The sequence below is a fragment of the Cavia porcellus genome, unplaced genomic scaffold, assembly GCF_034190915.1.
Source record: "Cavia porcellus strain 051 isolate PalLab524CR breed Dunkin Hartley unplaced genomic scaffold, mCavPor4.1 scaffold_13, whole genome shotgun sequence".
In the NCBI taxonomy this organism is placed as follows: Eukaryota; Metazoa; Chordata; class Mammalia; order Rodentia; family Caviidae; genus Cavia; species Cavia porcellus.
This window is the reverse complement of record NW_026947496.1, coordinates 67,889,970-67,904,179: the sequence shown is the minus strand read 5'-3', so window position 1 is coordinate 67,904,179 and position 14,210 is coordinate 67,889,970. Positions and strand designations below refer to the sequence as shown.

At 36.8% G+C, this 14,210-nt stretch overlaps 1 protein-coding gene across 7 annotated transcripts in view; it reads left to right on the top strand.

Annotated features, from left to right (window-relative positions):
- The window catches only part of Golga4 (golgin A4), a 125,813-nt gene that overhangs the window by 48,863 nt on the left and 62,740 nt on the right, over nt 1-14,210 (top strand). For all 7 annotated transcript variants that reach the window (XR_010051313.1, XR_010051312.1, XR_010051314.1 and 4 more), the window contains 2 exons: nt 8,387-8,701; nt 11,667-11,714. Coding sequence is in view for 4 of the 7 variants with exons in the window: in XM_013156385.3 (XP_013011839.2) it covers nt 8,387-8,701; nt 11,667-11,714 (363 nt within the window). In the remaining 3 variants the exon portion in view is untranslated. The remainder of the gene's footprint in view (nt 1-8,386; nt 8,702-11,666; nt 11,715-14,210) is intronic.

Below are 14,210 nucleotides of genomic sequence, written 5' to 3'. Positions count from 1 at the left end.
TGAAGCAATACCAATGGCAAAGTAAATATATAAAAAAAAGTTCAACATCAATGGTTCTGAGATGCAAATTAATACAACACAGATTCCATCTTACAGTGGTGTTTTTTTTTTTTTTTTTTTTTTTTTTTTTTGGTCTTTTTCATTTTTATCAGTACCAGGGATCAAACTCACGACTGCCTGCTTGCAAGGCAGGCGCTTATGCCGCTGAGCTAAATCCCCAGCCCCTAGATTCCATCTTACTAGAGAAACAATGGATATCATCAAAAAAATCAACCAGTAGCAAATGCTAGATGGGCTGTGGGGAAAAAGGAACCCTTCTGCACTGCTAATGGGAGTGCAGACTGGTGAAACCACTGTGGATGTCAGTATAGAGACTCCTCATAAAGCTAGGATTAGAGATCCCATTTGACCCATGTATTCCTCTTCTGAATATTCTTCCAGAAGAATTTAAAACATCATACTACAGTGATCCATGTGCACCCATGTTTATAGCGGCACAATTTGTAATAACTAAATCCAGGAAACAACCCAAATACCCATCAACCAAAGAAAGGATAAAAAAGATGACATATTTTTATACAGTGGAGTACTACTCAGCAATTAAAAAGGATAACCAGAGCCTTATAGATAAATGGATGCAACTTGAGACCATACTCATTAGTGAAATAAATCAGACTCACATGTGTAAATATCAATGCTGTCTCCCTGGTCTGAGAAATTGAAAGAGTAAGTAAAGTCTAAAATCTACAGTGGATATTGTGAAATGGGAAGAAATTATTAAATAGGAAAAAGGAACCAGGATGTGGGAAAAGGAAAAGGAAGGAAGGGAAAAGAGAAAAAAATGGACGTTATACTGTTAATGTCTCTTAGTTCTGTAAAAGGAAGGTTTACACTAATACTGTTTGGAGAATTTTTATCCCCATAACTTTTACTCTGAATAACTACTTTAAAGATAGTAATATGCAATGTATTCACTATTGTTAGTCTGCTATCATCTCTCATGAAATTTTGTTTTACCTTTTTTCCATTAAAAAAACGTGAATTCCAAAGGTTAGCGCTGAAAAAAAAGAAAGAAAGAAAATTATGTGGAAAGTGAGACTCAAGTGACAGTTTTCAGACTCCTTCCAAAAAAGAAAATCATAATGATAGTAGTATCTGTGGTAAATATGTTTACTTTGGGTATAGTGTTGAGTATTATCAGTAAAGGTTAAGGTTCAGCTGAACAGATGTCCATTAAGTACCTAATTTATAGAAGCAGCGTAGTGGAGATGCAGCCCGTGCATCCCGGCCAGCGTCGGAAGGCTTGCTTATTGCAGGTACCTAGCATGGGCAGGCAGATGCAGCCACATATGGCCCATGTGCCCACAGGCCACCATTGGAGACCCTTGCTTCCTTTGGGCAGCCAGCATTCATTGGGAGAATCAGACAACTGTGTGCCTGCTGCCATCAGGGGAGTCCTGGTCCTGACATGTATGCTGAGAAGAAGCAGTCCTGCCCCTCTTCATCCCTGACCATCAGGGAAGCCTCAGTGTAGCTGCATGGGCCTGGAGAAGCCCACTTCATGTCCTGCTACCTCCCTGGGAACCTGAATGCAGAGAAAACCAGGTGCTTGGCCCATTCTACACTGTGGACAGGCAGCCAGCATGGAAAGTGTCTGGATCCCACAACCAGCTTGTTAGGAGGAACCCAGAAGAACATGAAGACAAAGAAGCAAAAGGCAATCTCAGACGCCCAGCCCACACAGAGCAAGTCTGGGAGATACAGTCAGGGAAGAAAATGGAAGACACATACCTGAAATCTCTGAGAGGATAGCAACTGAAGTAAAGAAATAACTTCATGAGACTGTAAAAGTAACCAGATCAGAAATACTGTCTCGGGTAAAAGAAGAAATCACAAACATACTGAAAGAATTGCTGAGCATATCTAAAGAAGACATAGATAAAAAAGAGGAGCATAGGAAAATGATGGAAACCTTGAATGAATAACATAGGAAAGAATTACAATACATGAAACAGATTCAAAGAGATATCCAGGAAATTTAAAAAAGTTGATTAAAAGCTGGCAAAACCGCCTGAAAGAGAGTGAAGATAGATTTCAGACCTTGAACACAGGATCACAGCTAGCCATTGTGAAAGCAAAGATCTCTTTAAAATAACAAGAAACTAGGAAATAACAATTCAACACCTGAAGATACAAAGAAAAATAATTTAAGAGTGATGTGTAACAGCAAAAAGGCAGGGTCAACACAAATGAAATAAAAAAACTATTTACAGAAGCATTTGCAGACAACTTCCCAAACATGGGGAAAGGATCTGGTATACAAATTAGCAAGGCATGTAGAACTCCGGCTAGCTATAAGCAAAATAAATCTATATCCATACATACAATAATTAAGATCCCAGGGCCGGGAATTTAGCTCAGCGGCACAAGCACCTTCCTGGCAAATGCGAGGTCATTAGCTTGATCCCTGGTACAAAAAAAAAAAAAAGATCCCAGAAGCATAAGAACAGAATATTAAAAGCTGTTAGAGAAAAGAAACAGATTACCTATAATGGAAAATCCATCAGAATTATGGCACACTTGTAACATAAACCATCAAATCAAGAATAGTTTGAAGTGTTTCAAATCCTGAAAGAAAACAACTTCTAACTCAGATTGATATACCCTGCAAAACTATCTTTCAAAATTGAAGGAAAAATAAAATACTTTCAAGATAAAGAACAACTGAAGGAATTTATGACCACCAAACCAATCCTACAGAGAATGCTGGATATTTTAGAGAGAGATAAAGCTGACCATGGTTCCAGGAACAGCAGCAGAGGACGATCGCCAAACAAGACAGGCAACTGAATGAAGGGGAAAAGTGGAGGGCCAACAGCAGGACAATAGCAGGGCAGAGATGAACCAGTGCATGCCAGCGGTGAACATTAATGTAGATGGTCTCAATTCGGCAATAAAAAGAAACACAAGGAGAGTGGGTCAAGAAGTAATATCTATCAATATACTGTGTACAAGAAACACACTTAACTTTTGAAAGGAAGTTCATAGACTGAAAATTAAGGAGAGAAAACAATTGTTCCACATGACAGGAGACCAGGAAAAAGCAAGGGTATCTTGTCCATCAACCACAGAATGATAAGAAAGATACAGTATTTTCATACAATGGAAAGCTACTCAGCTATAAAGTAGGATAATCTTGAGGCTCTTGGTAACATCTAGGTAAACAGATGTAACTGGAAATCATGCTCATGTATGAAATGGTTTGGACTCATGGATGAATGCCAGTTATCTCCCTAGCGTAAAAAACTGAAGGAGTTAGTGGGATCCAAAAAGCACAATAGATATTATGAAAGTGATAGGGGAGGAAACGCCTAGAGAGGGAAAGTGGTGACCGCTGTTAATTTCCTATTATCTTATTTTGAATTCTTGTATTGTTTTCATAATTTCATTAAGTTTGGTTTTATTCTGTTTTGTTTTGTTTTACTGTTTCTGATGATATAGGCAGCTATTTTGAAGGTAATGGGATGTATTAGAGTAACCATGGTTGATTTACTATTATCTTGTTTTGAAGTCTTATAATGCTTTCATTCTTGTGTTTTGATTGATTTTATTCTGTTTTATTTTGCTTGATTTTATTATGTGGGGTGCTATAGATAGCTATTTTGTTTTTATTTATTTATTTATTTTTGGCACCAGGGATCAAACTCATAACCCCATGTTTACCAGGCAGGTGCTTATGTCCCTGAGCTAAATCCCCACACTATAGACAGCTGTTTTAAAGAAAATGAGACATTATGGTAGCCATTATTTATTTCTACCTATCATCTTGTTTTGAAAGTCCTTTTTTTTTTTTTTTGGTCTTTTTTCATTTTTATCGGTACCGGGGATGGAACTCACAACTGCCTGCTTGCAGGTCCTGTCATGCTTTCGTTCTTTTTTTGATTAGTTTGCTTTATATTTTTAAAAATTGCTTAATTTTATTGTGTAGGAAGGTATGGCAGCTAATTTGAAGAAAACAAGAGACATTATGGTAGCCAATGTTGATTTCCTATTGTCTTGAAGTTCTTTATTGCTTGAATTGTTCAGTTCTGATTTGCTTTATTCTGTTTTGTTTTATTCTCTTTTAAATAAAAAAAGCAATGTGGCAAGGATACAGAAAATATATATAAAGTGTTCTAAGAGCATAAAATCTGGGGTAAGGGAATGTATACAGCAGACATCGTGATAGGAAGGCTCACTGAGGACTGCTAACGTAATTTCAACTCGTTCAATTCTCATAAGTAGTATTATGGTAATGCCATTGTTCTCATTGTACAGATGGACTCGTCTCAAAGGGGCTCCTCTCGACTTTATTGTTTTCCCTCTTACCTTCCCTATCTGTGCCAGTTGCTTCACCCCAGAAAGACCAATTGGTCTGTAGAAATTACATCTCCATTCTAGGAAGGAGAGTAGGCGAAAGACAACAATAAAAGGTGCAGTCTGTTAGGAAAATGGTAACTGTTCCAAAAGTTTGTGTCCTGTAGATTTTCTTTTAAAGTGTGTAATATCACACTTAGATGGCCAAAAGTATTTGAAAAGAATTAATTTAAAAAACCTGCTGAAAATGTAGCATACAGAAAACTTTATTTTATAAATTTTCTTTAGAAACAAAAATTACTAGGACCCTTGGAGCTCTTGTGGTCCCTTCTACTCCTACCCCTCAACTCCAAGGGTAACCACTATTCTGGCTTATAACATTGCAGGTTAATTTTGCCATTATTTGGATTTCATGTAAATGGAATTAAAAGTGGATACTCTTTCGTCTAGCTTCTTTTGCTCAATAGTGTATAAGAATTATCTGTATTGTTGCTTATGGTATAAATCATTTTCATTGCTGTCTAGTATTCCATTGGTGAATGGGATTCTTGTCTAGTATTCTATTGGTGAACAGACTGCCTTTGAAAAAATTCCATTTGTGGAATTAATGATAGTCTTGAGTTTGGCGTTATTTTTGACTAATGCTGCTGTGAACATTTTAGTTGTCTTTTGTGAACTGACCACATGCGTACACATTTCCATTGGTGTATAGTTGGAATGGTATATACTGGTTCAGAGACGATACTTGTGTTTAGTTTTTTTTTTTTTTTTTTTTTTTTTTTTTTTTTTTTTGGTACTGGGGATTGAACTCATGACCTAGCGCTTGCCAGGCAAGTGCTTGTGCTACTGAGCTAAACCCCTAGTCCTGTTGAGTTTTAATATAAACTGACAAATTATTCTTCAGCAGGAGTTGCACATTTCCATCAATGCTGTATTTTCTGTAGTTTAAGTTTTAGTCACTTTGATGGATGCAAAATGTTACTTCATTATGGCTTTAATTTGTAAAAGCTGAATACTTTTACCAGGTCATATTGTTACCTAGAAGGGAATATTGAATATCAGGTGATAATATTTCTTGATTATTTATCTCAAATCATCCTTTTAAATATTTTGCGTTTATTAATAGATATCACAGATATCTTAAGAAGGGACTATTATATATACCTTCATTTAATATATATAGGTAAAAACAGAGGTTGACCAAAACCACATAGCTAGCAAATGGTAGAGCTAACATTTGTGCCTAAGAAGTCTGGCTTCATAACCTGTGCTGTTTGCTCTTTATAACCACAAGAATCTGCCACCTAAGCTTTAATAACAGTTCTTTATTTTTTCTTTTTAATGTCCTTTTTCTATAATAATTGTTAATGTTTATTTAGCATTTGCCACGTCGTAAGCACCTTGTGTGTACTAATTCCTTCACTCTTTGTGACAGTCATACAAGGTGGATAGTATTACTGCTATCATTTTTATCCTCATTTTACAGGGCAACAAAGAGGACTGATAACAAACTTGCTCAAGCCATGTGTGGTGGCGCACACGTGTAATTCCAGCACTTGGGAGGCTGAGGCAGGAAAATTGCCATGAGTTTGAGGCCAGCCCAAGCTCCATAGTGAGTTCAGGGCCAGCCTTAAACATAGCAAGGCCCTGTCTCAAAAAACCAAAATACATAAATAAGTGAATGAATGAATGAAACTTGCTCAAGATCATTAGAAGAATAGTGGTAGAATTAGTGATTTGGACTTTGATAATCTAACTTGACAGCCCATAGGCTAAATCACTCAACATTAAAAATTTACTCCAAGTATAGCTCAGTGGTAGAGCACTTGCTAGATTTTTACATTGCTATAGCTTCAGTCTAGAGCACAAAAAAAAAAGGCCATCAGTTTAAGACCAGCTGAACTATATGGTGGGACTCTATCCCAATTGTGGATATGACTTTTAAGTTTGTTAGCATATGCAAATACATTGCCTTTCACATTGCTGACTAGCTTCTGGCTGACCCTAAAGTATCAGTATTTCTACACTTCTTCAAACTTGCTTTACCTGTTTATCCCAGGACATTGGTGGTGAGCCTATGGCATACATGCCATAGTGGACTACTTTGAAAGATGAAACTTTTGCCATCGTGGTCCTAGGGCATTTAGGGGACAGTTTCTACTGTAAATCAAAAAGCACTTTTCACATAGGTCAGAAGTGATTGGTGATAAAATTATCAGTTAAGTGATTCTTCACAATGTTTGAGTATGAAAGTTTTTCTCATCTTTCATGTCTCCCTCATTATGAGGGTAAGAGTTCCATACTAGCAAAAGGACAGAAAGCACAGAAAAGTATAAAGTTCACCAAAACTCCTACTTCTCAGAGATATTGTTAACCTGTTGGTATATATTCTTTGTGACTTCATTCTAAGGGTATTTGTGCAAGTACACAAATATAAATTGAAAATTGTATGTAAGTGAAATGAGTTCACCATATACCTGTTGTTTTGTAACTTGATTTTTTCCTCCATGTAATAGTGTACCTTGAACTTTTTCCTTCTGATTATAATGTATCCTCTAGTTGTGAACATTTGGATTGTTTCCAGTTTTCACTGTTGTTACAAACTTGCGTGCTTATGAAGGTACTTTCACATATTATCACTTACATGCACCTTGCCTTATACACTTGGCCTTAATATCTAAAGATACAGTTAAATATATAAATCCCATAATAAAATTTTTGATTTTTTATAGTGTATATTAAAGAGAAAATTTTTGTTTTCCAGTAGTCTTTGACTACATATGATCTTAGTCGTCCGTCCCCCCCCCAAGCACTTCCCTTCTGGCACCTTTTTTTTTTTTTTTTTTTTTTGGTGCCATTTGAGAGCAAACCTACCAAGGGCCTTTGTGCATACTAGGTAAACACTATCACCAAGCCACTCTCTTCCCCTTGGTGTGTTTAGGTCTTCCCAAGTGAGGCACAGTTGCACTAATGAGAACGAGTTTCTTTTTTTTTTTTTTTGTCTTTTTCCTTTTATCGGTACCGGGGATCGAACTCACGACTGCCTGCTTTCAAGGCAGGTGCTTAAGCCGCTGAGCTAAACCCCCAGCCCGAGAACGAGTTTCTAGGAAGCACTTTTTTAAATGTTGACTGGTGTGACCCAAACAAAATAAACCTGTTTAGAACAATTAGTTGAATTATGTTGTATTATTTTTCCTTGTCAATTTAAATTAAAGCGAGTAACAGTTATCACTGTTTTTAATGTCAGGATTACTAATCTGTGCAGAGGGTCCCTAGCTCAGACTGTTCAGCTGTACTTCATGACTTATTAATGCATATTTTTATTTTTAGTTAGCAGAATAAGTATTACAGAATTGTGTATCACTAGTCAACTTTGCTTAACATTCCCTTTTTAAACAATACCTGTTGGCTCATTACATATTGTCCTTCCCTTCACTTTTTTTGTTGAGACAAAAGATCAACACTCACCACTTAGGCTGAGTGTGGTGGCGCATGCTTGCAGTCCCAGCATTCTGGAGGCTGAAGGAGGATGGCCATGAGTGTTTAAGGCCAGCCTGAACTATATGGTAAGACCCTGTCTTAAAAGAAAAGAAAAAGAATCACCTAATAAAGATTCTTCAGATAAAGCCCACTTAGATTCAGCCATACATTGCATAGTATGTAACCACATTTTAGGCACTGGGTATATAATGGTGATGCAGGCCTCAGGAGTTAAGTTGATAAATCCTGTGGGGTTAGCAAGGAAACAGTAGTTTTCTTCTTTATTACAGATATACAAACTTTTAGTGGAGGTTATTGTATTACCAAGTGACAGACCTGAGATCTACACCCTACTCATTTAACTCCAGGTGTAGGGCTTCTTCAAGAATAGTTAACTTGTTTTTCAGGAAAAAAAAATACTTTATGTGAAATATGAGGATATAAATTGAATTTTTAGAGCTGTTAGCAGATTATTGCTGGTAATAGGGAATAATGGAAGTTTAAAATATGTGTTTTTTAACCCACATATTCTGTTGGGTTTTGGTTGCAGTCAGGTGACACACAGAGTTTTGCACAGAAGCTCCAGCTCCGGGTGCCTTCTGTGGAGTCCTTGTTTCGAAGTCCAATAAAGGAATCTCTATTCCGATCTTCTTCAAAAGAATCTTTGGTACGAACGTCTTCCCGAGAGTCCCTGAATCGACTTGACTTGGACTGTTCTGCTGCCGCCTTTGATCCACCCTCTGACATGGAGAGTGAGGCAGAAGACTCACCAGGGAATTCAGACAGTCTCAGCAAAGAACAGTTGATGCAGCGACTGCGAAGGATGGAAAGAAGCTTAAGTAGCTACAGAGGAAAATATTCTGAGGTAGGAGTATGACTATTTTGCCTGTACAAAATTTTCTTTCCCTGTTCTATTATTTATGCTGCTGTATTGGTCTTAATTCCTGTGGCTGGCTAAACTATTGATTTCCCAGGTACCCTGTTACTGATGTGGTAGGCTGTGGCAATATCTAGTTAGATAGGCAACTTGTTTTTTTCCTTTTTGTATTGGGAATCGAACTCATGACCTCGTGCTTGCATGGCAGGTGCTTGTGCTGCTGATCTACATCCCTGGCAGCAATATCTAGTTAGACCTTCAGTGGTACTGAGGCTCTTTAGCAAGCCTCTTGGTAAAATGTCGAAGAGTATTCCTTATAACTTTCTAGTTCTTGGATTCTGTGTCCCGTCATTCCTAGCCCTTTTCTTAAGATCATTTGGGCACCCAGGACAGAGGTCATCCTTTTTCCTGCACAGATCGCTTTCCTTATTCATTTCTAAATGTTGCCTCCAAAATGACCTCTTCTGCCAATCATGCCCCCTTAGTGCTGACTTCAGATGTATTTTAGGGTAGTCTGGTTTTCTGGCAGATTTGATTCATTCTCATTATACCTATGTTTAAACTTTATCCTAAAATGAGTCTCTTATGTGCTAAACTCTTTGATGACACACCCTGGTCAGTGATTGGGAGGAAGTAGTGCTATTCCATTTATATCTTTAGTCCTTCTGGAACATTTCATAATAAGGCTTTATTTCATGCTTAATTGTATTGGTTGCTTTCTCTCAGTACCCTTTTTTGTCCTGTGCAGTTAAAGCAATTTTTCCTCAAAAAAACCTTTCATGGAATAGGTGTCAATGGCTTCTTATCTTAATATGTAATGCTTATTATCTTACAGTTTGTAAGTCAACACCACAATTAATAATTAATTTTAATCAGTGAATACTAAAGTTTAGGTGTTAGCCAAAACTTCTGTTTCAAATTATGGTTATTATACAGATAGTTTTACCCTTATAGCCAAAACTGAACCAAAACAAAAACCTTAATAGAATATATAGAATACTTTTTAAAAGTATATGGTGCTGACAAAATTGAAAGGAACTATAAGCCTAACATCTGAAGGCTGGCACACATAGAGGCAAACAGAGTACTAAAGCCATGTATCTCCTGATGAGCTTGTGGAATCAGACAATTTTTTCCTTTAAAAAATTTTAAACTTTTTTCTACTAAAGGTATTAATGGTTTTGAATTTATAATTATGTTGTTTTTACTAACTTACCCAGAAAAAACTTGGGCAGCAGAGTAAATTGGTTTTTAAGTGTGCCAGATGCTATGAAGTTTGTATTTACAATTTATTTAATTTGTACCATTCTTATGAAGTAGATGTTAATTGGCTCTGTTTTATGAAAACAAGATTAGAGATTCATAAAGATGAGTAACTTGCTCAAGGTCCCATAGCAGTTTGACAGAGTTTGGATTTGATCCCAAATCTCTTTCTATTGTTCTGTGCTGTCTCAAAGTCAAGCAGCTTATTAGGGAAAAAGAACCCTTAAGCTTTATCTCTACTTCTCTTTGCCACTCTAGTTAACTAGTATGAACTATTGTTACGAATAAAATGTCGTTCTTGAGGTAGTTTTCCTGACTTCCTCACCTGTTTTTTGAGCATCATTATCCCTTTTGGTCTTCTGGTAATAAGAGCAGGCTCCTTTTGTATTTTTAAGTCTGTCGCTAAACTCATCTGCTGTACTGCCTACCTCTTGACTTTCAAACATCAGTAGTGGCATCTGGGGCACACAGCAGCTTTCCAAGAAAAATAGAAAGTCTCATAATAGGGGGTGCTTCCTCTTAAAGCTGCTACCCAACTCTTCAGAGACTAATACTTCTAAAATAGAGTTCCACAATTCATTAGAGCCATGTGCTTAGTTTGTGGATGTGTCATGCTTAGAACTTACAAATATAAAAGGATTGTTAATTCATAATTTTATTAAGTTGTTTTGGGATGTATTAGATTATATCTCTGTTTAGGACTTGAATTACAGTATCCATGAATTGGTTATAAGCTTTTTTCCTCATATATTTGCAAAGCTATAGTGACAAATCCTATAAATAGAAGAAACTTTTAGAGAGCAGTTGTCTGGTATAGTATATCCCAAAGCAAAAACTGACTTGGAGAGCCCTTTAAAACACAGATTATTGTCTCTTTACCCACTATAATCCAATTCTCAGTCAGTTTTTTGGGGTAGAGCTCCAGAGTTTGTGTTTCTAGCAAACTCTCAGTTATTGATAATAGTCTGTAACTACATTATGTAGTTGGAGTAACCTTATGCTTTTAGGCAATATCTTAGTTACTTTCTTACTGCTGAGACAGAATACCTGGCATTCACAAGCTAAAAGAGGAAAGGTTTATTTTAGCTCACAGTTTGTAGAGATTTCAATCCATAGTCAGTTGGCTCCAAGGCAAGGTGGCGTGGCAGAGGGTCATAGAAGAGGAGAAACAGTCCATGGCATGGCAGGCAGGAAGCACAAGACTACCCTTCTCTTCCTTTTTTATTCCACCCAGTCTGCAAGTCTGTTGGTTGGTGCTACCCATGCCCAAGGTGGGTCTTCCCTCTTCAGTAAAATCCATCATTGACACCCAGAACTATGGTAAATCAATCAGTAGGCTAATCCAATATCACCCCTGTGATCCAGTTATTCCCAAAAACCTAACCTACTGAGTGCATGAAGCTTTGGGGGGAAAACTAGATATAAGTCATAGCAGGCAAGTTAGCTTCCATCCTTACCTATGAATTAGATACTGAAATCTAAAGAAGTTTATACTTAACGTGAAGTCATATGGAGAGTCAGTGTTTATAAAGTCAAATTACATTTTACTTTTTAGAAATATACTTTCTGTGTTTACTTAACTAATATGCATTGAATTAGGTTGCTGAAATGTCTAGAAAGAGATATTTTGAGTTTAGAATAATTAGTTGCATTGATTAATAACTAATGTTCCTTGATGACTTTATTCTAGCTTGTTACAGCTTACCAGACTCTTCAGAGAGAGAAGAAAAAGCTACAAGTAAGTAATATTTTGACTGTGTTACTGAGCTATACATCATGGTAAAATTAGAAAATAGCTAGTAGGAAGATATTTTTAATCCTTTTTAAATTCTCCACGTGATTACAATATTTAACCCATTTTGCCATTACTGGAGATCTTGCTAAAGAGAGGGTGAATGAGATATCCTAGAGATTTTTAGTTGTTATGGACAGACTTCCTGGAATTACAGATCCCAACAGTGTTTAACAGGCTTGGATTGAAGACATGTTTGCCTCTTTTGAATACATTTCCTACTACCAGTCTATAGGAATTTTCTTTTTTCCAATATTCTTTATTTAATTGTGTGTGTGTGTGTGTGTGTTAGTAGGTATAAAACTGAGGGCCTTGCATGTCCTATGCAAGAGCTGTACTACTGAGCTATATTCACAGCCCAAACACCCAGCCTTCTATTAATTTTCTTTTGTTTATTGAATCCCTCTCTGTTATCTGCAGACATCTTTATTTCTTGTCATTGTATTAGTATACAGATCCTTTCTTCTGGGATAGTAATTTTCCAAGGCTGCTGCTTGTAAAGCTCTTAGTTAAATGTATGGGGACTAAAGCTAATAAAGATCTTCTGGGAGACTCATCTTTACCCCATGTATCATCCTGCTTAGGGCCAGAAGTTTCCCTCCAGATACCTCAGGTGATTATTCACACGTCAGGAATAGGGGAAATGTCCACTCCAGTTCAAGTGGTGCCATCAGTTTGCTTTCTGTGCGTGTGTATGTTAAATATGATCATTTTGTTTTGGTAGAAGTTATTTTAAACAGTTCAGCATTTTGTTCTAGTAAAGCTAATCATGTAACTAAAAAGTTACTTATTTATAAAGTGAATTTTCATAAAATTGATTTCCCCAAGTAATTTTTTTGTTTTCTTTTTAAAAATTTATTTATTTACTGTGACAAGGGCTTTCTGTCTAGTTCACACTGGCCTTAAACTCACTGTGTATCCACAGCTACCCTCTTACACTTTTGATCCTCCTGCCTCAGCCTCCCAAGAACCAAGTTTAAAGGCATATTGCAACCACACTTGACTTGTTTTTTAAATAACTTTCTATAAATATTAATCCTGGCATATTACGTGTAACATTAAACATTAAATTTCCTGAAATATAATCATTTCTGAATGGTAACATGAATTATTTCTTGCAGAATTGGTGTTCTAATTGTTCATAATAATTATGAAAATTAGACTATTACAAATGAGGTACACACTTATTACAAATTTGGTAATATTTTCCTGAAACAAGGTCTTTCAAAGTGGCGAGTAGTTCTGACTTAACCTATTATTTTAATATTCTGTAAATTCATTCTCAAAGGGTCACCTTGTAAGTTCTGTGGCTTTCTTGCTTATGTCTTGTGAACTTTGAATGTAAAAATTCCTGATGTGCATAATTTTAACACTAAGTGGCAGTAGAGAATTGTCATTTCATTATTCTAAATATAAAAGATATTGGAGATAAAATTCAGTGACTTGCACTCCTTTGTGTATATGCCCATGTGTGCCTAAACACCTCTGAAATACCCTTTCAATAGATCCAATAAAATTAAAATTACAAGTACTATTAAAATTATTGCTAATGCCTTTCTTACTAGTTAACATTTATTGAGCTCTTTGTATGTACGAGCCATCGTATATTTAGTTCTTGTCCCTCTCTTGTAAAGAAACCGAGGAAGAATGACTTACTCATTGTTTCAGTGTGTAAGCGGCAAGTGAGAGGAGAGGATTCACTACCCTGCAGTTAGCCTACAAAACATGTGCTTCTATATACTTGTCTACAGTTTCTCACTTTTCTCAGTATTGCATTGCCTGCCCCCCCCCCCCCCCGTCCCCCGCCCCCGCCCGGGGGATGGAACTCAAAAGCTCGCACTTGTCAGACAGGCGCTTAGGCCACTGAGCTCAATTGCTAAATCCCCGGCCCCTAGCATTGCATTTTTATACATTTAAAAATTTGTATTTGAAACCAGACAAAACTTGTGTTCATATAGGGGGAAAAGAAGACTTTGGTTTTGATTTAGATGCTGATATGGCCCTCTAAAAACAATGCAAGTCATATTCCTCTGATAAGAAACAGCTGTAACCCTGGCTACTACCTTTTTTTTTCCTCCTCCCTGAGGTAGTAGAGATTCATCCTAAGGCCTCACACACTGGGTGCGGGCGCTCCACCACTGAGCTATGTCTCTAGCATTTTTATTTTTTGAGACAGGTTCTCACTAAGATGCTCAGACTGGCCCTGAACTTGTAGTTCTCCCAAGTGTTTGGGATTATAGGTGTATATCACCAAGCCCATGATATCTGTGTGTTTTAATAAATGTATAGTTAATTGTGTGACCACATTCATAGACAGGATGTAGAGAGATTTTATAGCATAATGAACTACCTTTCAACAGAATCTCAACATGGTCACATTTTAACATGTTCAGTCCTCTCTTCCATCTTCAGATTATTTGAATAATCAGTTATAGTATTACT